Raw genomic sequence first — 26,488 nt, forward strand, 5'->3', positions numbered from 1 at the left:
TTTTATTCTCTTGTGGCCAGGGGACATACTTCAAGAATTTAAATCCTTTTAAGTCTATTAAGGCTTTTAAACAAAGTCTCATGTCCTTTTTGTTTTTTTATTCCTCTTATAATGCTTTTTTGTTAAGTGAATATCTTGTAGTGGAACACTTTCATTCCTTTAATGATTTTTTTTCACTGTGTTTTCTGGTTTATTTTATTAGTGGTTTCTCTACAGCTTTCTGTATACATTAACCTATCAGAATCTGTTTCCTGTTTATGCTAGTGTAAGTGCTGTGAGATAGAGAAATGTTGTTCCTATATTTATCTATCCCCTCCTCCCTTTTGTGCCATCATTATTATATATATTACATCTACATGTTTGTATATGTTGTAAACCCAACACATTGTTAAAGTTATTACTTTATGCAATTTTATGTTTTTGAAATAAGCTGATGAAAGGAGAACAAGTATATATTTATAGCGTTTGTTAGATTAACCCTGTTATTTGCCATTTCTGATTTTCTTCATTCATCTTGTATATCGAAGTTATCGTCTCGCTTCAGTACATCTTCCCTCCCATCCATTTCTTTTGTGCAGTTATTGTAAAGAAGGTTTACATTTATGTGTTGTTGTAGTACCGACTATACAATCATTTACATATTGCTTTATAAATGACCTGAAAAGTCAGTTAAGAAAAGATATGAGGAGAAGTTTGTCTTTATTCTGTGTTTCATAGTTGCATAATTACCTTGACCAGTGCACTAATTTTTCACGTGCATTCACACTACTGTCTGGCATCACTTACTTGAAACCTGAAGAGCTCCCTTTACTGTTTTTTTTTCTTAAATATTGGCACCTGTGCTAACAACTGTTGCCAATCTTCTTTTTTTTTCCTGCTTTTTCTCCCCAAATCCCCCTAGTTCATAGTTGCATATTTTAGTTGTGAGTCCTTCTAGTTGTGGCATGTGGGATGCCACCTCAGCATGGCCTGATGAGCGGTGCCATGTCCACACCCAGGATCTGAACCAGCAAAACCCTGGGCCGCCGAAGCAGAGTGCGTGAACTTAACCACTCGGCCACGGGGCTGGCCCCTACTGTTTCTTGTAAGTTGGTCTGCTAGCAATGGTTTTGCTTTGTTTATCTGGGAATATCTTTATCTCACCTTCATTTTTGAAAGATAATTTTGCTGGATAGAAGATTCTTGATTGACAGTTGTTTTTTTCAGCACTTTGAATATATCATCCCACGCCTTCTGGCCTCCATTGTTTCTTACAAGAAGTCAGCTCTCAGCCACATTGTGGTTCCCTCCTGAACCTTTTTTCTCTTCTGTTTTCAAGGATTTTTTAGTCTTTCGACATTTTTAGGATGGTGTGTGTGGGTATGGCTATCTTTCTGTTTATCCTACTTGGATCTGTGGAGCTTCTTTGGATGTGCAGATTAAAGTTTTTCATCAAATTAGGGATGTTTTCAGCCATTATTTTTTTGATTATTTTTTCTGCTCTTTTCTCTCTTCTCTTTCTGGTACTCTCATTACACCTATGTTGGCACACTTAATGGTGTCCTACATTTCTCTGAGGTTCTGTTGTTAATTTTTCCTTATTCTTTTTTTTTTTTCTGTCCTTCCAATTGCATAATCTCTACTGATAATATCTTCAAGTTTCCTGATTCTCTCTTCTGCCAAGTCAGATCTACTCTTGAGTTCCTCTAGTGAATTTTTAATTTCAATGATTGTACTTTTCAATTCCAGAATTTCTATTTGGTTCTTTTAAAATAATTTATATCTCTTTATTGATGTCCTTTATTTGATGAGGCATTGTCATCATACCTTCTCTTACTTCTTTAAATTCAGTTCCTCTTGGTTTTTGAACATATTTATAATAGGTACTCTGAAGTTTTTTGCTGTGAAGGCTAACGTTTGGATTTCCTCAAAGGCAGCTTTTGTCCCTGTATATGGGTCACACTTTCCTGTTTCTTCCCATGTCTCATAATTGTTTTTTTTTGTTGAAATCGGACATTTTAGGTAAGATATTGTAGCAACTCTGGGTACTGGTCATCCCTGGTGCTTGTCATTGTTTTGTTTGTTAAGCAGCTGAGTCTGTAACTGTGTTACTCCCACAGTGTGTGGTCTGGGAGAACCCTGTTAAGATTTTTTTCCCTTTTATAAAATCTTTTAGTCTGACTCCCGGGTTGGTATAAACCGCTTAGTGGTCAAAGGTTGTGCTTAAGCCCCCTTAGCCAGTTAGATTTCACCCTTTATAGTTAGTTATATATACAGTTTGGAGACTTATAGTTCAGCAAGTTTACAGTTTTGCTCCAAGTTTTGCCTGAGACTGGTAGCTTAGAAATTCCCTCTTCAGCCACTGGAGGGGCACAGCCTTGGGCATATGCACACTCTCACAGGCCTGAGATAAATGTCACTTTATTTTTATGCCAAGCTTCCTAGGATTCTGCCCTGGCTCAGTGTAGCCCTGGCTCCGTCAGTGCTCATTCACAAGTTGTGCTGAAGCACCTAGAGCTAGGAGCCGTCTACCCTTTGCTGGTGGATGTGAGTTTGGCTTGGGGAGTGCTTTCACATTGTCCTCATGTCCTATGCTGAGTGTTCCTGAGTGGGTGCAGGCTGGGGTCTGCACACCGCCCTCAGGGCCTCCAGGGATAAAGGCAACCCCAACAGGGATCTTCTTGGTTGTCTCTTTTCCTGGTTCTCTCTGTTCAACTTCTGCTTGGTCTATCCTTCTCCATTCCAAATAAAGCCAGTCCCCTCTGCCAGAGCTGTGAAGATATCTGTTTGTCCTTATGGTCCACCTCTCTGCAGCCAGGAACCCCATGCCACTGTACTGGGCCTGAGGGGTGGGACGGTGGCCTGCTTCCAGCAGTGACCCCCTACCTTATGAGTGAGCTCTGTTGGGTTATAATTCCTAGTCTCCTTGGCTTGCTTCTCCTGGTGTGGAGCCTCTGCCATATCAGTGAGCTGGGGCCGGGTGATCGGAGCCCCAAAATTCTTGGCCTGAGGTAGAGGATCCACTTGGAAGTGGGGCTTGGTGGGGAAGGGAGCCCCACTTCTCTTGCCCCCTCAGTTGTAGAGCTTCTGCAACCTAGAGCTCGGGGAATGAGAAATACTGGAGGCCTGCCCCTACCGGGTGAAATGTGGCCCTAGACTGGGAGCTGGAGCAGAGAGGACCATCCCCTCTTGAGGTTGCATCCACCTGGAGTAGCACTCCATGACTGGAGGTGGGGGGATGGCTGCAGGTCGTGGCTCAAATGTCACAGACTCTCACTGTTCTTATGAGATGGAGTCGGTTTTCTTGAATAATGGTCTCCATTTGATGTTCCTGTTGGGACAAGCTTCTCTCTCTGCCATTCCTGAAGGTCTTTCTGTTGAGGTTATACTTACTTGGGTTTTGGCTGTGAGCTGCCCATCTTCCTTGGAAAGTTGATTATGGCAATTTCCTGAGGGCTGCAGTGGTGGTGCCACGTGGGCACCTTCAGGGAGGCCCACGCTGCAGCCACAGAAATGAGCACCTGGCTGTTCTGTGGACAGAGGCAAGTGTGCCAGAGGCTCAGACAGAGAGGCTGCGGCCCCGAGTGGGACGGAGCCTGTCTCCAGGGTGGAATCAGGCTTTGTGGGCTTTCTGATGAGCCAGCCTGCAGGTGTGCTGGGGGAACAGGTGAACATGGGGGTGAAGGGCATTTCAAGTGCAAGAAACCATGGAGAGTGGTCGGGAGGCTGGAAAGCAGCTGTTCTGGGGGAGAGACAGGACCTCTGGCCTCCATCTACAGTCACAACACCATGATCATGGGAGCCTCTGTAGGCACATGACTAACTCTAGTCAGCACAAGCCCCTTGTGGGGCAGGGCCTGTTTCCCCCATTTCACAGATGGGTAAACTGAGGTCCAGCTGGTGAACAGTGAAGCTCGGGTGTGAGCCTAGGGGTGCCCAGTTCTGGGGCTTGGGCTTTTCTCCTGTTTCCTTCCCTGGGATTTCTTCTGCATCCCAGCGCCATCTGCCAAGACACGCACGACAGAGCAGTGTACATATACACACACATAGACATTGATACACACATACATATACACATATAACATACACATACACACAGCAGGGAAGTATGCACACATAGATATACATACACTCATAGGTATACCAGGTATACACACCAGGATACACATGGCAGGGCAGATACACCTCCCTCCCCACCACAGACACATACACACACATAGACATACATACTTACGCAACACACACATGCACACTTACACATAGATATGCATACCCACATACACTTACACCAGGACACACACCAGGATGCTCACAGTAGGGCTTTCTCTTGATTATATGATGGGAGCCAAAGCCAAGAGTCATGGAAGGGGTTTACAAGCTGGCGGACCTGACCCCAGGAAATCGGGTGTCCAGGGACGGTGGATGGGTGGGTCCTGAGGACAGACAGGTGGGTGTTCCTGGTGATGGAGGGGATGGGATGTGTTGGGGGCAGAGGTCAGTAGGGGTCACTGGAAATCCTGGGGAAGAGACCCTGCTAGACGTCGAGAGTGTCCGAGGGACTGGCCCCTGTTGCTGGAACACGGGTCCCTGCAGCACCTCAGCCCTGGGTTTCTTGGAGTCTGAGGGGCTGCTTTGACGGGGCAGGTGGTCCTCAACACCACGGGGCCTCCACTGCTGCCCCTGAGGCTTTGGGCTGTCACCAGACTCTCAGAAACTTCTCAGGACACACTGCAGGCGCCCTCGACCCTCGAGTAGGAGTGGAGCCCCTTTGCCGTCCCTGATCGACCCTTCCCTCTCCCCTACCCTACGCGCAGCCTGTCTGCCCTTGGCCCTCTTACCCCCAGGACATGCGTCCTCTGCCCGCTGCCCTCCCCTTGACTTCTTCCTTCCATGTTCCATTGGGAGGACATGCCCCTCTGGGTCCTGTCTCAGTGGGACACTCCCATCTTGGTCCCCCTTTCTGTGTTGGCTTCAACTTCCTGGGTCACGTGGAGGCCAGGGTGAGGGAGGAAGACCCCAGCTGCCTGTGGGAGAACGTCAGCTGGAGGGCTTTCAAGAGTCACGCTTGCAAACCAAACCCTCCCAGCAGTGGAGTGCTCATGGCTGTCCTCTCTCCAGGGGGATGTACCCCAGTGGTGGGCTGCAACGAGACGCTCATGCTGGAGATGCTGCCCCGATGCGGGAAGGCCTTCGCCGACAGGATGCACGAGGTGGACGCCTGGAAGTGGTGCAACCTGTCAGAGTTCGTTGTGTGAGTGCCACTGCTCAGCCACCAGGCCTGCCTACACCCTGCCCATGGCCTGTCCACGCTGTGTCCATGCCCTATCCACACCCTGCCCACGGTGTCTGTGCTCCCCATGCACTGAGGCCCTTTTCCAGCCTCACATCCCCCTTCTCCCTCAGTGAACATTCTAGCACTCCCATACTGAACGACCCAGGCTGTGTCTCCCTGCTCCTCTGAGTGTGGTTGTATCTCTGGGAAGCCCCCGGCACCCACTCCCCTTCCTGAACGGGGTTGGTGTCCTGCCCTGGGGTGCCTGTCTTTCTTCACGGTCCCATTCTGGGTGGAAATCGTCATTTTGGGGTCTTTCTCACAGCACCAGCAAGGACTAGGTCTATAGTCAGGGCCAGTGGACCCCGGAGAAAGTGAATCCCACTAGTTTCTACTGGGTGCTGGCAATGCCTCACTGCAGAGGGCTCCATATTCTAGAAGCTTCCAAGGTTTTTATCTCCTGTGATCACACTTTGCATCAAGCCTCAATATGTCCTTTTACCTCCTTGGAAGTCACTGATGGGCTGTGCCACCCTCCCCCCGCTTCCTGTCTCACCCTGGCACTCTGTTGGTGGGTCTCATCCACCATGCTTCCCTGGAGCCCCCACCGTCCCCAGGAGCCCTGGGCCTGCTCAGCCTCTTCAGCCCTTTCCCCTCTCTGTCCCTGATGGCTGTTCTAGGGGCTTCTATGCCCATTTCCCCATCAGACAATGGCTCCTTGGGGGCAGGGTCCATGTCCACAGTCCCTGCCTGGACCTGGCATGTAGTCGGTGTGGGGGAACCATTCGCTGAACCAAATGGAACGAAGTCCCTGTGTTTACTAGGAATGGGTGCTGGGGCCTCAGGCTTGACCAGGCTCCTTCTCTCCTCAGTGAGTGGTGAGGAAGCTTCTGGAGAAGGTGGCCCGACACCGGCCCAGAGTGGGCACACAGGCGTGGGGGACAGGGAGGATGGGGTGGGAGCTCCCTGTGCTCTGTCACTCGCTACAGTCTTGCTGAGGAGATCAAACAGACATCCAGCACCAGGGCCTGAGGACAGGAGTGGGGCAGCCAGGGGGCGCGTCTGGGAGTCAGAGAGCAGGTGGGCACTGACCTCACACACCTGCTGAAAGGGGAGCCGGGAGCAGTTGATTTATATCGCAAAGGCCTCCAAAGGCCTGGGCCTGCCACATGGGCCCCGCATGCCCATCTGAGAAGCATCTGGGGTCTGGGGCTTCAAGCGCCAGACCAGCATCGAGATTTGCTGCTGAGACTGAGTGTCAGGGCCTCCCCACACACGTGTGTGTGGGCCCCATACCCAGAGTGGGGGCCTGGAGAAAGCAGAGGGTGCCTGCTTGCTCCTTCCACTGGCTCCAGGAGGGTGGTCTCCAGGGCGGGGGCCTGAGCTGTCCTTCCTGAGGGATGAGGCACAGCCATGGGCTCCCCGAGGAGGGCCCTGCAGACCCCCTGGAAAGCTCTGGGACAGGCCCTTCCCCCAGGCCCCAAGCATCTACCCATTGTGATCCCCTCCCTGTCATGAGCATCCGAGAAGCGACATCTGATGAAGAGCTCTGACATGAAGGCCAAGATAGAATTAGGCAACCCGAGACCGTGCAGCAAGAGGAAAGCCCCAAACGTCATCGTCATACTTTAGAGAGGCAAGTGCCATACCCGCGAAGCCAGAGAAGGAAGCTCCAGAACCCAGAGAGAGCCCTCAGAAGTGAGGAAATGAGACAGAGAACAGACGAGTTGGAAGATGAACGCTGAGGAAACCTCCCAGGAAGCAGAAAGACAGAGCTGGGAGCAGAAGGGCAGAGCCAGCCAACGGGTCTGACACCCGGGTGGCAGGAGTTCTAGAGGGAACAGGGAGATGGAGGGAGAAATTCAGGGACATTTCTTGGGCAGGGGTGGCAATTTGCAGACTGAGAGGGCTCGCCTGGCGCCTGGCGCGAGCCGGGAAGTAGCCAAGCTGTGGAAGCAAAGAGAAACGTGTCCACGTGTCCAGAGAGACCGAAATGGGCTCTGCATGGGAGATGAGGAGCTGCAGCCTCAGGCGTCCCCACGGCAGCCCTGGACACCAGGGCATGGGGACTTCAGAATTCTAGAACGCTTTTCCCTACCATCTCCACCTTTTGTTTCCTGGGTACCCTTTCTTAGGGAGCAGTGGTGGCTGTGCTCCAAGAACGAGGGAGGAAACCACTGAAAAGGACAATGTGAGATGCAGAGGACGGATCCAAAGTGGGAGTTGGGGGGAGGTCCCTATGGCCGTGAGCACCAGGGCGGAAAGCAGCCTGTCCCCAGCGGATCGGTGATGGAAGATCTGGGCGCCTGATGCTTATCTGAGGTTGTAGCTCTTGGCCCTGCCCTGCAGCCAGCTGGGGTTAAGGGGTGGCTGCTAGCGGGGTTTCCAAATGCAGCGCTGCATCGCCTGGGAGCACAAGTGCAGGTGGAGCAACTAGAAGGAAGGCAGGGGGCCCATGACCACCCCAGCTGAGTTGGGAAACCTTTTGCCCTGCAGGAGAGGAAGTCTGATGGGGGAGGTCTGTCTGGCTTCCGGGCTCTTTGCCTCCCTCTCCCATCTGGACTGTGGCTGCATCTTCTTTAAGCGTGTGTGCAGCACCCCAGGAGCTGGAGGCAGGGTGCTCTTGGAGCCAGACCAAAGGGGTGACGTGGGGAGCCCTGGGTGACTGGGGATGCTTGGGAAGAACAGACCCTGCTGTCACCCTGGTTCTGTGATGCCATGTAGACAGCAGCTTCCTTGTGAGGACACCTTGGTTTTGTCTCCAGCCTGAGCTGGAGCTGGGGAGTTAACAGGTGGGGGCTGTGTGTGGAAATCTGTGTTTCTGCCTCGTTTACCACCCAGCCCTGGGGACAGCAGGATGCCAGATGTGGGAGTTGGCCTGCAGCTCCTGTCGGGTGCCAAGTGCCTGACATTTTGATTACTTTTGTCCTAAAAGCATTTGCTATTACAATAGGGAGCTGGTTCCAGCGTTCTTGAGGAGCACCAGCTGTGGGCGTTTTGCATGTGGCCCCTGCGAGTCGATCCATAGAAATGGGTGCTGTGCTCAGCTCTGCCCAGCACCTAGCAGTCAGGGGCTCCGAGTCCCTGAGCCCCTACCATGTGCCAGGCACTTGCCAGGGGCGAATACGTGCCACCTCACTTGGTCCTCTTAGCCACCTTATTGGATAAGTATTACAAACCCCATTTATAGGCAGTGAAACTGAGGCTCAGGGAGGCTAAGTAACATGGCTAAAGTCAGGAAGATGGTCAGTGGCTGAGCTGGGGTTGGAAGAAGCCTGCCAGGTTGACTCTACAACTGAGCCCTAAGCTATCCTGTGCTTCCCTCTGTGTGTGGGGGTCACCTGGGCCACACAGTCCTCCCCGGCCCCCACAAAGCTTGCTGTTGACAGCGGGGCTTCCCTCACCCCACCTGCTTGGCCTCAGCCTCACGAGCCCTGGTGTGGGTCACAGTGGCGTTCCTGGGCGCACTGGGAGGCCTCAGGAGACGCGGAGTAGGAGCACAGGGCTTTCACCAAACTCCCAGGACGGGGGCTCCCTGTGGTGAAGGCTTTGTCGGGGTGTCGGGTTAGACAGCTCCTGGGTGGCAGGTCACAGTCCAGGGTCCCATATGAGGGGTGGGTCTGAGGGGGTGGTGGGTTTGCTTGTGGACCTGGCTGGTGAGGTGCCCAGGGTGTTACATGGCCCAGGGGCCACATCACAGCTCTGGACATGGGTTCCAGGCTGTTCCTTTGCTTCTGGCTCTCTTCTGCCTCATGTGGGCTCTTCCTTGCCGCCTTACCTGGTGGAGGAGGGGGGCGTAGGTGTGTGCCCGACCTGCATCCTGGTGTCTGGACTGGGAAACTGCTTGGCACTGCCAGGAGAGGTGGGTCCCGCGAGGGCCACCCCAAGTGGACCGAGTGGATCAGATGCCCTGTTTCCCAGCCCCAGTCAGGGCAGAGACGGTGTTCTGTGCAGAAAGTGGTTCCTTCCTGTTGAGGGCTCAGGCCACGCCACTCTCCCCAGGACAGCACTGGAGGGAGGAGGTGGGCCGCAGAGCCTCCGTCTGGCCCCCTGTCCTGGGTGAGCCGAGGCAGGAGCTCCTCGCCTTCCTCCCCTGTCCTGTGTGCAGCACTCCGCCAGGTGTGGGAACGCACGGGCAGTGGACCGAGCTGGTGCACCTTGGCAGGTGTCGTCCAGCCTTCTCCTCAGTCATCTTGGACAGTGACTGCCAGCCTCGGCCACCACCTCTGGAGGCTGCTCGTTGCATCCTGGGCCTGCCTGCCTTTGGGTTGAACTCTGGCTCCTGGCAGCCATCCCTCGGTCAGTTTTGAGGACCATCCAGAGCCCACCTGCTGGACAGATGTAGTACCTCATGGGTGGTTTGCTGAATGCCCTTCCCAGGTTTGACTGACATGGACAGGGAGACCCTGAGGTGCAGGGGGTGGGGGCTTGCAAGAGTCTTGTCAGATGGGGGCGGGGGCTGGGCTCACAGTGGGACCCCCTCCACCACCTGGTCAATGAGGGCAGGCTGACTTGACTGGGAGGTAGCTGGCCCTCGGCCTCTGAGAGACCGCCTCTCCTGGGGCCCAGAGAGTGGCCCTAGTTTATGAGGGTCTTGCAGGTTCAAGTGGCTGTGACCCCAGACACCCCTTGGCCTTGGAGAAGCCAGGCCTGACGTGTCCTCTGGGCATAAGTGCTGGGAGTCTGGGGGCTGGGTCCAGATCCAGGCCGCTGGGAGCTCACAGCCTCACAGGGAGGGTGTCATGGGTGTGGGTGACCCAGATGTGGGCGTGAGGTATAGACGGGGAGCTCAATGTCTTAGAGTTTCCTTGTTGGGCTCGGTTTCCTCTTCCTTAACATGGGAGGGCCAGGGGTTGGGCTCGATGATACCAGGATCTGTGCAGGGGTTATTGTCTGCTGGAGTCGGGGCACAGGGAGAGCTGAGGATTTATCACGAGGGGCCCTGGAAAGTGGGGTAGAACATGGTTGCGTGCATTGGAGAGGCGGCTCAGGTGCAGGTGAGAGTGGGGCTGAGACCCAGAGGTTGGGGTACACGGGATGGGGTCCCCACACCCAGAGAGCCTCTGGGCAAGGAGGCTGGGGGATGGATCCTGGCCCAGCAGACCTCACAGGGGTCACGGCGGGAGGGTGCACTCTTCCCATGTGGCCTGGGGCCACTGAGAGCAGGTGGCCAAGCAGGACTGGGCTCCTTTCCCCTCCCTCTGGGGAACAGGGGTGCGGGGAGACGGGCAGTCATGGGCTCTGCCCTTGCAGGTACTACGACAGCTTCACCAACTGCACGGAGGAGGAGAGCACAAAGGTGGGATGCTACTGGCCCAACCCCCTGGCCCAGGGCCTCATCATTGGCATCCACAGGCAGTTCTTCTCCAACTGCACGGTGGACAGGCCCCACTGGGAGGACCCCTCGGACGAGGTTCTCATCCCACTCGTCATCGTGCCCGTCCTGCTGACCGTTGCCATGGCGGGCCTGGTGGTATGGCGCAGCAAACGCACTGACCAGCTGCTGTGAGGGCCCGGCGAGTCAGAGAGAGATGACAGTTCCCAGGGGCTGGGAGAGCCTGTGGACACTGCTTTGGCCACCCCCACTATGTCATCGGTCCTGGGCAGACCTCACCCACTCGTGCTGCTCACCCAAGCTCTTCGCTCTTCCTTGGGCCAGTGGAAGAAAATGTGCCGAGGCTGGAAATTATGTGCTTGGCACAAGTCGCTGCTGCTGGGCCCTCAGGGGTTTCTGGGCCATTCTTTAGCACAGAGTCCTGCCTGGCCCCAGCCCAGGCCTGGCCCTGAGCCCACCTTTTTCCCTGACTCCATCCCTGACCCCGTCTCCCAGCCTGACCCCACCCCTCACCCTGGCCCCGCTCTGGCCTGGTCAGCCCACTGCCACCTGAGCTGGGGGTGGAGGAAAAGAGAGGTGAAGGCTTTGTCGGTCCCTGCTACGCCATCCCTGAGACCCCCTCGTGGACTGAGTCCTCCAGGCGTGTCCCTGGTTGAGAGGCCTGGGAGACTGAGGGTCGGGCCATGCGCAGCCTGCAGACCTGCTGTCTGTGTCTGTGACCAGGGGCTGGAGTAGGGGTGGACCAGAGCTCCTCTGGGGGCGCGGGGCACCCAGCGCGAGGCTGGCTGTGCATGGGCGCAGGCCACCTTCCCAGCTGGCGCCCCTGTGAGCAAGGTGCCCTTCCTGGTGGGGTCCCTTGTGCTCACGTGCTGGCTGGCCTCTGTGCGCCGCCTGTGCTTTCTCTGAGTAAAGAGTCATCCAACTTCTGTGGTTTCCTGTCTTATTTCTGGATGTTCAGAGAGACCCCAGTCTCTTGGGACTGGCAAGTCCCCATGCCCATTTTACAGATAGGGAGCGACTGAGGTGCCAGAATCCCAGAATGTCAGAGCTCACAGGGCCTCAGACCTTCACACCAGGAGAATGTGGGCAGGTGGGGTGGGGGCCCTGTCCATCCAGTTCACAGAGGTTCCCCACGTCCCACTTGGACCTGCACTTTGAGAATGGAGAGGAGGTTTGATCTGTCCTGCCTGCATCTCGGGGTGGGCTTGCCAGGACCCCTGCCCGGTGGGTTTTCTGGGGAGGAGGCCGATGTGGTCCTAGATGCCTGGGAACTGCAGGGGGAGGTGTTTCATCACAGGCCACTTGCTGGCCCCTGTTCTGTGTCCAGATTTCTGCAGCAGTGGCTTTTGGATGTGGGCTGTTGGTTCCAGCGTGCCCTTGCTGGGATGGGAGGTGGGGCCAGGGCTGTGAGTGGGGGCGGCAAGAACCTGGCCTGGCAGTCCCTGTGCCCTTCAGAGGCCCCGCTCCCCTTCCTGCCCAGGCAGGCAGGTCCTGGTGGGGCCGGGGAGTCTGGGCGGCCGCTGGAGCCTGCTGGTGGGGGGCACAGTGTAGGGACAGAATCTGAGCCTCCTGCATGTTCCCGAGGCGGCTCAGGAGGAATGGAATGCTGTGACCCGAATGTGAACCAGTGGTGACTCTGGCACATCTCCCACCACCTGAGCCTCCACCGGTCATCTCTGAGAAGGACGTCTTCCAGAGGAGATGACCTGTGCAGTCCTGGGCGTCAGAGTGCTCATGGTGTGGGACTGTCTCAAACCCTTAAAGTGTTGGCCCTCTTCTCGGCCCTGGAGGCCGGGCTGCTGCGGTGGGGGGCGCCCTTGGAGCACAGCCTGCAATGTCGTGCACCTTCCCTCTTCCCCAGAGGGTGCAGATGGCTATCTGTGTCCCCCTACTGTTGGCTGAGGACCACTGGGTCAGGCACAGGCAGGAATACTGTTTTTTCCTTGTCGCAATGATAGAGACAGAGGCAGTGACCGCAGCGTGGGGGCCCCTTCTGACCCTCGAGAGGACTGGGACCCATGAGGAATGAGGCTCAGAGGAGGCTCTGGGCTGTGTGGTCAGTGGACGCCTGGATTTGGGCCCAGATGTCTCGGTCACAAGAACCCAGGCCTGTCTCCGGCTGGGCGGGTGTGTGTCCTCGGGCAGGCCGGCCACCCCAGAGGCTCTTCTGTGAAATTCGGATGATAACATCCTCCCTGCTCGCAGGGTGGTGGGGCTCAGACCCTGCAGTGTACATGAGGCTGTGATTTCCTCCACTTACCTGTGTGACGGTTCATTTGGCCCCACTCCCCTCACCTGGCTGTTCCCAGCTCTGCATCTCACGCTGCCTGGCCACCGCCTAGCCTGCAGATTCAGCTGCAGCTCGCTGCCTCTCCCACCAGCACTCTGCTGCCCCATCTGTTCTGTCTGGAACCCGCACTTTAGACGCCCTTGGCCTGAGCTTCGACCTCTCCTGCATAACCTTGCTCCCTTCAGCCGCTCGCTTCTGTGGTCATATCTAGACCTCATCCTTACTGAGGGTGGTGACTCCTGTAACCTCGGGGTCAGGCGTCCCGTCTCCTCACCACCCCCCTTAGCTTGCCAGTGCACTTTCTCTACAACACTGACTTCAGCCACCTCCCGGCCCCACTGGGACCCAGTCCAGCTCTGTCCAGCCCTGTCATGCTGCCTCTCTCCTGCCCAGCCTTCGTCCCCTCCCTCCCAGCCTGCATCCCACACGGATGTCTGTGTGTTCACGCCTGTGTGTGCTCCATTGGCCGCCTGGCTCTCTCCCCTTTCTTTGGTCATTAGCAAAACCATGGCAGGGCTGACCCAACTCTTTGCCTCCTTGGGCCCGTGCCAGTGGTGCTGAACGTGGACAGAGAAGAACACACAGTGATGCTGTGTCAGTGTCTACTGCTGTGTAACAGATACCACGGACTTGGCGGCTTGAAGCAGCACAGCCCTGCAGACCTGGAGTCAGGAGTCTGAGTTTGCTGGTTCTCAGCTCAGGGTCTCTCTAGGCTGGAGTCAGGGTGTCATCTGGAGCTCGAGGTCCTCGTCCAAGCTCATGGGGTGTGGCAAAGGCCATTGGTAGGGCTGAGGGCCCCATTTCCTGGCTGGATCTCAGCTCCTAGAGGCCCTACACACATTCTTAGCTACATGCTGCCCCCCCACCTTCAAAGCTAGCAAGGGAGACTCCCTCACGTTGACCCCTCTAATGTCTAGATTCTGATTTAAGGGGTCATGTGATGGGTCAGCCCACCAGGATCATCTCCCTACCTGAAGGCCTCCATATTTGGGACCTTAGTCTCATCTGCAAAATGCTGACACCCTGGTTAGCATTTGATTGAATAATCGGAGAAGGTATGTGTCCACCAGGGCAGGGACCCTGGGTGATCTGGGAGCCTCTCACCCCGAGGGACCCTGCCTCTCCCACTGCCTGGATTTTCCTGTGGACGGCTCACACCTCCTCCACTTCATCTTGTCCGTCTCTGTCTCGGAATGGCAGAGGGCCAGTCTCCTTTCCTTCAGCTCACTAAATGTCACACCTGCACTTGACACACAGGAGCTCTCGCTTGGTACAAGTTGAAGGTGGGTGGTGACGAGGAGCCAGCAAAGGACACTTCCTGTGAGTGACCGAGGCTGCAGGGAGCTAGGGGGTCTCTGGGGCCTGCTGCATGCTCAGCAGTCTGGATGTCCTCTGTGGCATTTATTTCTACTGGAACATTTATCAGCGCGTGGGGCCGGGGGTGAAGTGTCGGGACTCTGACTGAGTCAATGCTGCTCCTGCTGCGCGTGTTTGGAGAGTCTGGAGTCCCCTGCAGGGAGGCCTGGGGGTGCCGGGGCAGCGCCTGCTGTGTGCAGGTCTAGGGGATGGGGTGGGACCCCAGGCACCTGCCCGCCTCGCCCCACCAGGGAGGGAGATAGACGCTCATGCAGCGTTCACATGGCCAAGAGGGCCGGGTATCTGGGAAGTAAGATGAGTGGCCACTCACCTTTCATATTTGAATCTTTCCTCACATTTTTACCTATTCATGTGCTTTTTCCAGGGTACCAGGCCCACACAGGCAATGTGTATATGTGAGTGTGTGTGTGTCTGTGTGCATGTGTGTAAGTGTGTATGCACGTGCATCCGTGTCTGTGTGTGTGTATAAAGTATGTGTGTCGCGTGTGCATCGTATATTCTTGTGTGTATATGCGTATTTATATGTATTGTGTGTGCAGGCTTGTATTTACATGTGTGTGTTCTCAGTGCATGTGTGTATGTATGTGTGTGGTGTATGTGTGTGTATTTATATGGGTGGTGTATGTGCGTGTCTGTATGTGTGAGTGTATGCGTGTCTGTGAGTCCTAGCAGAGATGTCTCCCAGAGCGGGCTGTGGGTCCTGCCTCTGAGGTCACTGTGGTGGCAGCTGCTGACCTCGTCCACTGGGAGGCTGAGCTGACGGGGGAGCAGCTGATAAAGGAACGTGTGACCTTCATTCCCGAGATTGCCCTGTGTGCAGTCTGTGAGCCAGTTCTCATCATCGGAGGAGGCGGCTGGCCTGGGTTTGGAGAAGTCACATTGCTGGGACGGGAGACGTCCCAGATAGGCTGGTCTGAGTGTTCCCAAGCCCCTGGCAACTACTGGTGGCATCTGGGGCAGTCCAGGAGGATGATGAGCAGGTGAGGGCCACATGGCGGCTTCGTGAAAGGGACTCTGCGAGCACTGAGCCTGCGTGTGAAGAGCGGTGGTTTGGAATCGTGAAGGAAATTGCCTGCACCGTCTGGCCTGTTTCCGGGGGCTTGAGTACAGCGAGCCGTGGGAGAGGCTGAGCCTGCAGTCTGACGCTGTCCCGAGGAAACGGTGAGTGATGCTCACGCACGGTGTTCACCACGTCCTCGCTCACCTGGGGAGGAAATTATTGATGAAACAAATTCTGACTCTTTCAAGTGATGGGACTGTATGCAGTTTTCTGACCCCAGGGGCTTAGCAGGGCTTTAAAAGCCCCTGGAATTTCTTATGTTATACGTGAAGTAAAAGGGAAGGCACAAAGCAGTGCACAGGGTCCACTTCTGGAATGACTGTGTGAGAAGCTTCGCAGACCAAATACCAAAACTGGAGAAAATCATAAACAGCAACCACTACCCAGCCGTGGAAAGTCTCTGGAAATTGTGCCACAGCCACAGAGCAAGAGAACATTTATGAAAGTAAATCCAGTACATCTGCGCAAGAGCGGAGTCTGCAGCACTCGAGTCATGACCACTGCGTCCTCTGCCCGCAGATCAGAGTCACAGAAGCTCCATTCTTGGTGAGACTGGTCAAGAAGACAGGGCTGCTTCTCCCCACCTCACAGACAAGGGGGCTTCCTCTCCCACTGCTCATAAAGGAGCATGTCATCTCCAGAAATGGGCTGCTGTCCCTGCTCCCATGAGTGGCAGTGAGCAATGAAGTGTAGGCGGGCATCCCATGATGGAGGTGAGCATGAGAGGAAGGCGGCACTCTGTGATGGAGGTGAGCACGAGAGGAGGCTGGCAGTCCGTGTTGGAGGTGAACATGAGAGGAGGCTGTTGGCACCACGAGAGAACAAGCTAAAGCATAGGCAGCGGTGTTTCCTCACCAGGGAGAAGTGGGGACAGGGACAACTGCCATGAGCCCCACAGGAGTCAGAGCAAACCCTATAGATTGGCCTCAAAACCACCCTGCAAAGGGGCCCAAATTTAAATGGATCAGACTGGGGAGCAATGTATGTCCCAGGTCATTTGACAATGACCTGGGACAGTCAGCCAGTCACTGGTGCAGCCTGACAGCCAAGTGTGATTCCAACAGAGGCAACAGATAAACACAGAGATCAGGCACACAGACATTAAAGGCAGCCCTGCTCTCCCAGGGTGAGCATGTGGGAACCCATGGCTGTGCTCTGAACAGTGACATCAGAGCTCACACTGAAAGAGCCCAGCCACCTACCAACAAACCAGCGTGGAGGCAGCGGTGTCCAGCCCCGCGCCTGTCTCTCGTCCTCAGGTGCTCACTGTCAGCTGTGTAGACTGTCTCAGTCTTACTCATCCATGAAGATTTAACAGAAGTGGTCACGGTCAGCTGTTATTGAACATGGGGGACAGTCTGGGATGGGGTTTGGGCTGGGGAGTCCCTGGTGTGTCCCTCAGTGGATGGTGACACTGTGGAAATGGCTGTGGGAATGGACGATGATAGAAAGGGAACGTGCTGAGTGGGGAGCAAAGATTGCTTAGGGCAAAGCCCCCGAGGACTGTGACACTGGGGAGGAGGGCTCAGGGCGGGAGAGGGAGTGCGAGAGAGAACCAGAGAGTTTTTGGAAGGTGTCAAAATGCCACTGAGAGATCCCATTCATAGAGACCAGGAAGAATCCCATGGATGTGGTCCAGTGGGAGTCACCGGACCACTGTTAGAACAATCTTCTGTCCTGTGAAGCAGTGGGACCAAGAGTAAGTCGCCCGTGGTGGGAAGCTCATTGGCTTCAGTTGGGTCCTTGCGGAAGGAGAGGTGCTCCCAGCCCTCTTGACATCCATCCAGGACAGCAGGCACTGACTACACAGGGATGCTCACAGGGGGAGCCCTGATCCTGCTAGGACCTCAGAGAAGATTCCAGAAAGGGCACAACTGACCGATGATGGAGTAGGCCAGAGGTTGGGGGATTGGATGAGCCTGAGGGTATGGGAGGGGGCACCGAGGAGCAAGGCAGGCAGGCAGGCCTGAGGCCACCAGCTCATGCCACTTTACAAAAAGCAATAAGGGGGTCCCAGAAAAGTTTTATACAGGGCAAAGGCCGCGTGACAAGGAGCCTCATGTGGGCAGGTTCAAGGGATCCTGAAAGGAGGTATGGGGCCACTGTGTTGGCAACGCAGAGGCCTCCCTTTAGTCTCTGTTCTAGTCTTCAGCAGAGAAGACCCACTCTCTACCTACGGGCTGCAGGCTCAAGTGGAGGGAAGTTGGAGTGTCCTCTTGGGAGAGAAGGGGTCCCCAACAGGGAGGCACAGACCAGCAGGGGGAGATGGGCCCCTTTCCCACAAAGGTTTGATGGCCTGTCATCACCCCCGCCCTTCCCACAGGGTTACTTCTGTTCCCTCCGAAGCCTTCTCCTTGGGGCTGGCTTGGTCACCAGGTAGCAAAAGTGGTGAGGCTGAGTCTTTACAGCCTGCTTCAGGGTCACAAAGGAAGAGGAGCAAGTCCCATGAGCATGTGCTGCTGCTGCTGTTCCCAGAAAATGCCAGGTGTGCAGGGTGTCCACATGTGTCCAGGGTGTCCACACATGTGCAGGGCATTCACTTGTGTCCAAGGTGTCCACAAGTGTTTAGGGCATTCACTTGTGTCCAGGGCATTCACTTGTGTCCAGGATGTCCACACGTTTCCAGGGTATCCACACATGTTCAGGGCATTCACATGTGTCTGTGGTGTTCACTTGTGTCTGGGGCGTTCACATGGGTCCAGGGTGTCTGCATGTGTCCAGCGTGTCCATGAATGTCCAGGGAGTCCACATATGTCCAGGGTGTCCACACGTATCCAGGTTGTCCTTACATGTCCTGGGTGTCCACACGGGTCCAGGTTGTCCTCACATGTCCTGGGTGTCCACATGGGTCCAGGTTGTCCACTTGTGTCCAGGGTGTTCACTCATGTCCAGGGTGTCCACCCGTGTCCAGAGCGCCTTCTCGCTGCTGTCATTTATGTTGGGTTAAAAGTGGATAAGCTCAACTTGCGATGTAGCTGAAATGAACCCAGCGAATGGGAGGGGCTAAGTCAGAACTGGGGGGTGAGGAAGAGGCTCCCGGGAGGAAGAAGGTCCTCTGAATGGTTCCAGCGTCCATCAGGAACTTCCCAGGAAGATGGGAGAGACAACCTCGAAAGGTCAGTTCTTGCATTTCTGCGTATTACTGGGTGCAGGGTGCTCTCCCAGTGACAGACTGACGCCGTCGCCTGAGCCCCTGCAGGGAGCTTCTTGTACACCCAGCCCATGGCCACAGGCAGAGAGTCTGTGCGTGGGCTGCACTGGTGTCTGGGACCGGGGCTCCTCCCCTGATTCACTGAGGGGCCACAGGGAAGTCCCTGGCCTGGCCCTGGGTCAGCGCTGAACCTGGGGTGATGCAGGGAGTGGAGCCCACAAAGGCTGACAGAACCCGTCCCCAGGGCATTGGCGAGGCGAGGAGGCCGGAGGGCTGCTGGGTGAGACGCAAAGATTGGACTAGAAGGGGCAGTGGGAGAGGGGAGGGGCACCGTTCTGAGAAAGAACGTGGGGATTAGGGTCCCCACTCACAGCTGCCTGCCCGTGAGAGCTCTCGTCATCCTGAGGCTCAGCTCTGCGTTGTTGCAGGGGGTGCTGGACAAAATTGCGATGAAAGTGTCAGGTCAGAGGATCTGCTCCTCTGGTGCCTGGTGTCACCAGGAGAGACTCTGACAAAGGCCATTCTGGGCCTGCAGTGTGCCCCGGGGGCTGCCCCTGCCCAGGCGTCTCCTGGATCCCGTGCCTGGGTCTGGTTGGGTTTGGCCAACGAAAGGCACCAGCAGCTGGGAAGGCGGGCAGTTGCTTCCACCAGGCCTCTACGACAGCTTCCGTGTGACCAGCGCTCCTGCCGGGCAGCCTCTCCTTCAAGGCGTGGGCTCTGCTCCCTCATCCCTGAGTCTCCAGGTGACAATCCTCACTTGTACTCTGCCATAGTGTCCTCACCCACCCTCTCCTCCACAGTGCCCTCCCCCCCCCCCCCCACCCCTCGTAGTGTCCCTTGGGTAGTCTCTTTGTTGGAGCCACGTTGTGTGAGCTGTTTCCCTGTGGAATGTCAAGTGGCATGGGGACTTTGCTATTTGGGACTGGTGCACTGCATGGCTCCTGATCCCCAGCATGTAGCTGTCAGATGGACCCTCTGGGTGGCTCTGTTGTCCCGTGGGTAGTGCCCATCCTACCTCTGAGGTCCTGCTTCACCTGGACACCCCCTCCTGGCCACCTGCAGGAGCAATGCCCGTTCCCTCAGCCACCTCTGGCTGCTAGAACCTTCCTTTGCGCTTGTTGACATGGAATTTGTCTCCTTGGGGCTCCCCCTCCCCTCCTTTAGTTCTGCCTCTGGAGTCACGTGGGACATTTCCGTTCCCTCTTCTGCTTATTCAGGTCATTTTCCTTCAGATGTTGCCCAGAAGCTCCTGTTAGGGACCCGACACCACCTTGAGGGCAGCTTGCCATCTGTTGCTGCCTCTTTCTGTGGAATTGCTGCGGCCTGTGAGACCGGGCTCCTGCATGAACATCCCCCAACCCATGCCTTTCAGATGGAGATTCTCCCTCAGCAGAGCAGGAGATGGGGCGGCTTTGCTGTTTCTGAGGCTTGCTGCTCTCTGGGATGCTTGAAGCCCTGATCTATCTGAGTGATCTGACTCAGTTAAAGCCAGAAGAATCAGCCCCTCCCTGGTGCCTAGGAGAGATGCCCTCCTGCGTCCACCTCGCTCACAGCGCCAGGCCCAGGCGGGGGCACCTGGGTGGTTCACAGAAACCTGCCTCCAGGGTGCCTGCAGTGGGCTCGGGCTGCCCACCTGCCCACAGGTGTGGGCTGTCCCAGAGCAGCCTGCCTGGAGAAAAGCCCGCCCAGTGTGGACAGAGCTGCCCCATGTTGCAGTCACTGCCCACCGATAAGGTCAAAGGCCCAGGGCTGCCCAACCTGGGGGCCCAGTATGAGCAGGACTTGACTCTGCTGGTCACAAGTGATCGAGGCCACCAGGGCCCATCTGTGGGGGTCACCTCGTCTGGTTCAGCTCCCAGACCAAATGAGCCCCCCCGAAAGGAGCTTTCCCCTTCCCATAGCAGCCCCACCGCGGCAGACGTGGCTGGTGGGCCTGTGGAAGCCGCAGGCAGCTGATCCCAGAGAAGGGGAGGACGGGGCCCCTCTCCTTTGCCCCCAGTATGCTGGGTCACTCCTCCCGGGGCAAGTGAGGAAAGGGACTGATTCTTTCCCAGTGTTATCCCCACCCCGGGGGCGGAGGCCGCGCCCTTAGCCACCCCTGTGTCCCAGACTCGCCTTCCTCACCACCAAGGCCTGGTGTGTCTGCCTTTCTCACGGCCGGCTCCTCCCGCTCTCCCATCTGCTCCCTGCAATTAATCAGGGTCTTTCTAAAGCGCAGATCAGCTCAGGTTGCTGCCCACTGCAGTGCTCTTGGCTCTCAGCAGCATGCGCAGACCCTACCCGGCCCACTCCCCGGCCACCTGCCCCAGCACGTGCCAGCTCCACGGGAGCCGTGGATTCGTGACAGCACCAGCTCCTCAATTCCAGGCCTGCACGCCCAGCCCGTCCTCATGCCAGGAACCTCTCCCTCTCCCAGCTCTGCTGGACAGTGACAACCACCTTCAGGTCTCGGCCAAGACACTGCTTCCTCCGGAGGTGACCTGAGCCCTGGACCGGGGTGAGACCCCTGCCTCACGCCCTCCTCTCTCCCACACCTCGTGTGCGGGTCTTCTCTGCCCAGGAGTCAGTTGTTAGCAGGTCTTGTTACTTTTGGGAATAACTATGTGTGTGTGAGTGTGAGTCAGCATGAGAGTGTGCGTGTGTGTGTGTGGTCAGGAAAGATGCATGTGATTTTAGGATGGTGGTGGTTCTGAGCTATGTCCCCCAAATTCGCCTGTTGAAGGACTAACCCCCAGGACCTCGAAATGCGTCTCTCTTTGGAGATACGAGCCTTAAAGAGACGATTAAGGTTAAATGAGGTTGTATGGCTGGACCCTGATCCCATACAACTGATATCTTTATAAGAGGAGATGAGGACACAGACTCGCACAGAGGGACGACCATGTGAGGACACAGGGAGAAGACAGCTGTCTGAAGCCAGGGAGAGGCCTCGGGAGAAGCCAGCTCTGCCCACACCTTGGTCTTGGAGTTCCAGCCTCCAGACCTGTGAGGGAACAAATTTCTATTTTTTGAGCTGCCCAGTTTGCGGCACTTTGTGACAGCACCCGACCTGCCCCTTTATACATTGGTGACCGTTAGGAGCACTGGACAAGCCAGGGAAGGAGCTGTCTGTGGTGAAGCACCATGCACAGTGTCTGTTTGTAGGAGTCAGACCAGAGTGGAGCCGGCAACACTGCCAGTTCTTGTCGGTCCTTTGCTGAGACGCTCTGATCGCTGCCAGGCTGAGCCTTCAGGGCTGGGCCCGCCCCTTTGGCGGCCTCTGGTCTGTTTGTTCCCCTCTGCTCTGAAAATCGTCTTTCTGGTTGGAGGTGTGATATGAATGTCCTCCATTCAGCTGTGTGAGGGCAACAGGTCACAGAGCAGTCGGCAGAATTCTTACAACCCCACGGTCACAGAATATGACGGCAGGAGAGAACTCCTCACTCGTGCCAGTGCCTGGATGGGAACTGAGGCCTGGAGACAAGGTTGTTTGTCAAGGCTGCACAGATGACTGAGGAGGGGCATGACCACGATGGCTGCAGGTCCTTCCTCCGAGGACTGAGGCCTGCTCTTGCATACTGATGCAATTATGTGCCTTACTTTTGGCACTGCCAACTCAAGCTGCCCAGAACATTCGTTTGGTTCTCCTTAGCAAGTGTCCCATTCTAGTTTATTTCTACTAAAATCTACCAAGCCCTGCTAAGAGCCAGGCACTGATGAGCATGTTATCTGTTTATAAACTGGCATTCACATCAAGCTGCTTGTAACCAGGGACCGTGTTGGGTTGCACTCTGCATCTACTCCCATGCTCAGCCCTGCTCCTGCCTCCCCTCCACCTCCCCCACCCCCCTCCCCATGGGGTTGCTCCAAGTCAAGTGTTAGTACATGTTGAATGGATGCAACTGGAGAAAAAGATAGACCGTGGCCGCAGAAGCTGGGGCCTTTGGCTTAAGCTTCTACGCTTCACATGTTTTGTTTCTAAGCATTTTGGCTATTTAGAAGGATGCTGTCTTAGTCCATTTGGGCTAGTGTAACAAAATAACACAGACTGGGTGGCCTGTAAACAGCAGAAATGTATTTCTCACAGTTCTGGAGGCTGGGAGGTCCAAGATCGTGGGCTGGCAGATTCTGTGAGGTGTCTGGCGAGTGCCCGCTCCTTGGTTCACAGATGGCACGTTCTTGTTGCGTTCTCACATGGTGGAAAGGGCTGAGGATCTCTCTGGGGTTTCTTTTCTAGGGTCACTAATCCCATTTATGAGAGTTCCACCCTCATGACTTAATTACCTCCAAAGGTCCCATCTACAAATACCATCACATCAGGCATTAGGATTTCAACATAAGAATTTTGGGAGGAGACGCACATTCAGATCATGGCAGATGTGGAAGGCACTCTGTTCCACAGTGGCACCAATTCACAGGGAGGGGGCAGGTAATCAAGACAGGCTACAACAATAATGTCATTGCTCTGGCAGTGCAGTCGGTTGCTGTGCTCACAATACTGAGTGTGTTCATGGAAGTCTTTGTTACAAGGCTTTGCTTTGCTATCAGAGCACTATTTTAATTTTACAATTGGAGGATTGTGTTCTCAGTCAAGGGATCAGCACCAAATAGGTATTAGTTATGATCAGTGAGGTATCTGGGAGGCACAGATAGTCTTCCAGTTACCTAGCATTAATTAAATAGCTGCTGGACATTGTGAGAGGGGTGGGTCCATAAAGATACAACCTTTCCTCTCAAGGGCTGCCCATGTCAGAGTCTTGGAGATGAGGCCTGGTTACAGAGCACTCTCCCATGGGGCAGAGTGAGGCCGGTCTGTCAGAGAGATGGGAGGAAGAGGATGTGTGGGGAGGGTTGGATCAGACTCAGCGCAGTGCCCCAGGGAGCCTCAAAGAAGAGTGGTGTTTAAGCCAGGCCTTGAATGATGGATAAGACAGGGAGATGCAGAGAAGCAGCTGCACACAGCACCAAAGCCTCACAGGATGCAGAGCGGGAATTTTTAGAGGTATGAGGCGAAATGGAGGAGCTCATCTTCATTATGGGAGATTTGAACAGATCTCCAGAAATCAAGAGATCAAGTAAACACACACAAAAGTAGGGATGTACAGATTTTGAATAATAATTAACAAGCTTGATATAATATATATTTAATATTTATCAAGATATCTACCTATCTTTCATAAATAGAAGTAGTCATTCTTTTGAAATACCCAAGAGAAACTGACAAAAATTGAAGTGATATTCACCATATTATTGGGCTACAAGGACTAAAAGGCAAAAGAAAAAATCTTTTCACTTGGAAACTACAAAAACGTTTTCTATATAGTTTTAGATTCAAGAGGAAATAAAAGTGTAAATCACAAACTGTTAAAAAATTAATAACAATAAAAGCACCAACCATACACCCAAATACATGAGATGTGTTTATGCCCATCAATGAGGGAGGGTATGCACAGTGCCTGGCACAGCATGACCTGAACGAGGAAGGGCACTGACCGGTCAGCATGGGCAGATAGACACCCCTCCTACCAGTGGCCAACTGCCAAGCACAGTGGGCTAAGCGCAGAGGGAGCTGGGATTGTTGGTGTGGCTGAAATCCCTGCATGGTCATAGCAGTATAACCTTAGATGTATTTTTCAGAAAATACGAAAGATTGAAATAAAATTAACTAAGCATTCACCTCCATACGTTAATGAAAAATAGCAAAGAAAACCCAAGAAGAATAGAAGGAAGAAATGAATAATGATAAAAGCCAAGGAAATGAAAGAGAAAAGCCAGAGAAGATTTGATCAATATGATGATAAGTTTATTTTGGAGATCAAAGATGAGGTAGACAGCCTGAACATAATAAAATCCACAGAAGAAATTGGAAAGTTACTCAGACATTAACTTCTAAAACGTGACAACTGGCCCTATGTGTTTATGAGTAGGTTCCATCATCTTCCTATGTTATAGATAAACTGTTCCAGATTATAGACAAAGATGGAAAGTTCTCCAAGTAATCCTACAAGGCCAGTGTCACCTCGACCTATCAGGACTCATTCTGCTGGAGGTAACAGCCGGCTTGAGAGTGACCAACAAGCAGTGGCTTCAACAAGTTTGTGGTTGTATTGTGTATGTTTTTTATTTCTGTAGATAATAATGTTCTAGCATCTTACACCCTTTCTGGCTGGGGAGAGACTGCCCCTCCTGGGCCAGCCAGTCCTTAGAGACAGCAAAGGGCCCAGAGGGAGCATGCCTGTGATATACAGACTGACCAATCCAGGGCCACACCTTCCCTCTCTGGCCCGTGCCCTCAGAAGGCAAGGTCCCTCTGCCTTAGTCACCCCAGGGCAGGTGCCAGGCGTTGAGGGACCATCCCTATAGCTTATACCTCTCCAGAATTATTCAAACTAGCCAGTCCTAAGCTGTTCACGCTGCCCTGCCTTTTCCATGGAAACTTCAATCAGGGCTGTAGTCTCAGTTCTCACTTTGCTCCTGCTTCTGCCTCCTGACCCCCTGTGCTCCCCTGTGGCCCTGTGTGACATGCTGTGCCTCCTGTCTCTAGGACCTGGGAGAGCATTAACCTTTGTTTTCCTGAGGCTGTCTCGTGTCTACTCTTATGGCCGCATTCAACTGACTGTGCATCTCATAAAAGAAAACAGACAGTGGTTTATTTTTTCATGAGACAGGAAAACTGGAGCCGTGATCCAAGGATGTCATGAAGGAACTCAGCTGACTATCTCACTCCTCCAGCTTGCCCAGCCTCTGCACCTCGAAGCATTCCATCCATATCCAGGGACGTAGAAAGGGGGGTGGTGAAGGGGCAAGGCATTTTCTTGTTGAGATTCCTCCTTTTATTCAGGAAATGCAGCTTTTCCCACAGCCTTCTCCCTCCCTCTCTTGGCCTGACTTGTGTCACACGACCACCTCTAGCTGTAAGAGAGGCTGGGAGTAAAATCTTTCATATCTCAGCTTCTAGAGGAGAAGCCTGAGGTGGGAATGAATTGGGAGGACGCAGCCCACATGTCTGCCACACTAAACAGAGCAAGTCTGGGTGAGCACAGATGGACACTTCCTTGAGTCAAAATCGGGCAGCCCCGGGAGTCTGTAACACGTGCCTCATAGTGAAACATCACAGCATCCTTCTTAAACTCAGGAATGAGACAAAGATGTTCACACTCACAGCTGGCGTGAGCCTTATGGAGGAGATGCTAGTCAATGTAGCGAGAATCAGAAAATAAATGACATGTATTGTCAAAACTGTCATTATTTCCAGACATATTATACTCTATCTGGAAAATCCAGGAAAATCATAAAAAACAATTAAAATCAATGAGATTTAGTGGTGGCTTGAAGCAAAATCTGTATATAAAATCACTAATCTATTTATATAAAAGTAGTCTTCAAATATAAATTATTGTAGGAAATAGACTATCCATAATAGCCCCAAAACTATAAGATATCTATAAAAAACACTATAAGACATCTAGGAGTAAACCAAATAGGACAGCTGTTGACATCCAGTCTATATACATATATAAATCAATTTTTAAAAAGACAAATAACCCAATTTTTAAATGAGCAAACAATAGTAAAAGAACTACAAAGAGATGTATAAACAGCCTGTAAGGACATGAAAAAGTACCTAAGTCTCAGGGGAATTAAATTAAAACAATGAGATATTAGTTTTCGCTGTGAAAATGACAAAGTTTTAATATCAGCCATTGGTAGGTGTGTGGAAAGGGTTCTTGTTAGACTGTGAATAAACGTATCCTTTTTGGTGGACAATTTAGCAGTCTCCATGGAAAAGGAGGGGCATTCCTTCCAACGCAGCATCAATCCCAGAGAAATACTTATATCCTCAAGTGTAAGGGGCACAGATGAGCATGTTCTGCAACGCTGTTTGCAGTAGTCACAGATGGGGAACACTATGAATGTCCTTCACTTGGGAATGACTAAGTAATGGGATGGGTTGCATTCATACCACAGCATCCTCTGCAGAATTTGGAAGAGGTAAGACAGAAGATGTGGCGGGTTACAACAAACTCTGGACAGATCCAACAGTA

General features: G+C 53.8%; 1 protein-coding gene across 1 annotated transcript in view; it reads left to right on the top strand.

Annotated features, from left to right (window-relative positions):
• The window catches only part of RAMP3 (receptor activity modifying protein 3), a 30,474-nt gene extending 18,962 nt beyond the window's left edge, over positions 1-11,512 (top strand). Inside the window, exons 2-3 of the mRNA XM_046669047.1 lie at positions 5,098-5,230; positions 10,505-11,512. Of these exons, the coding sequence (XP_046525003.1) occupies positions 5,098-5,230; positions 10,505-10,760 (389 nt within the window). The 3' untranslated portion in view covers positions 10,761-11,512. The remainder of the gene's footprint in view (positions 1-5,097; positions 5,231-10,504) is intronic.
• Positions 11,513-26,488: the final 14,976 nt, after the last annotated feature.

The sequence above is a fragment of the Equus quagga genome, chromosome 8, assembly GCF_021613505.1.
Source record: "Equus quagga isolate Etosha38 chromosome 8, UCLA_HA_Equagga_1.0, whole genome shotgun sequence".
Taxonomy (NCBI): Eukaryota; Metazoa; Chordata; class Mammalia; order Perissodactyla; family Equidae; genus Equus; species Equus quagga.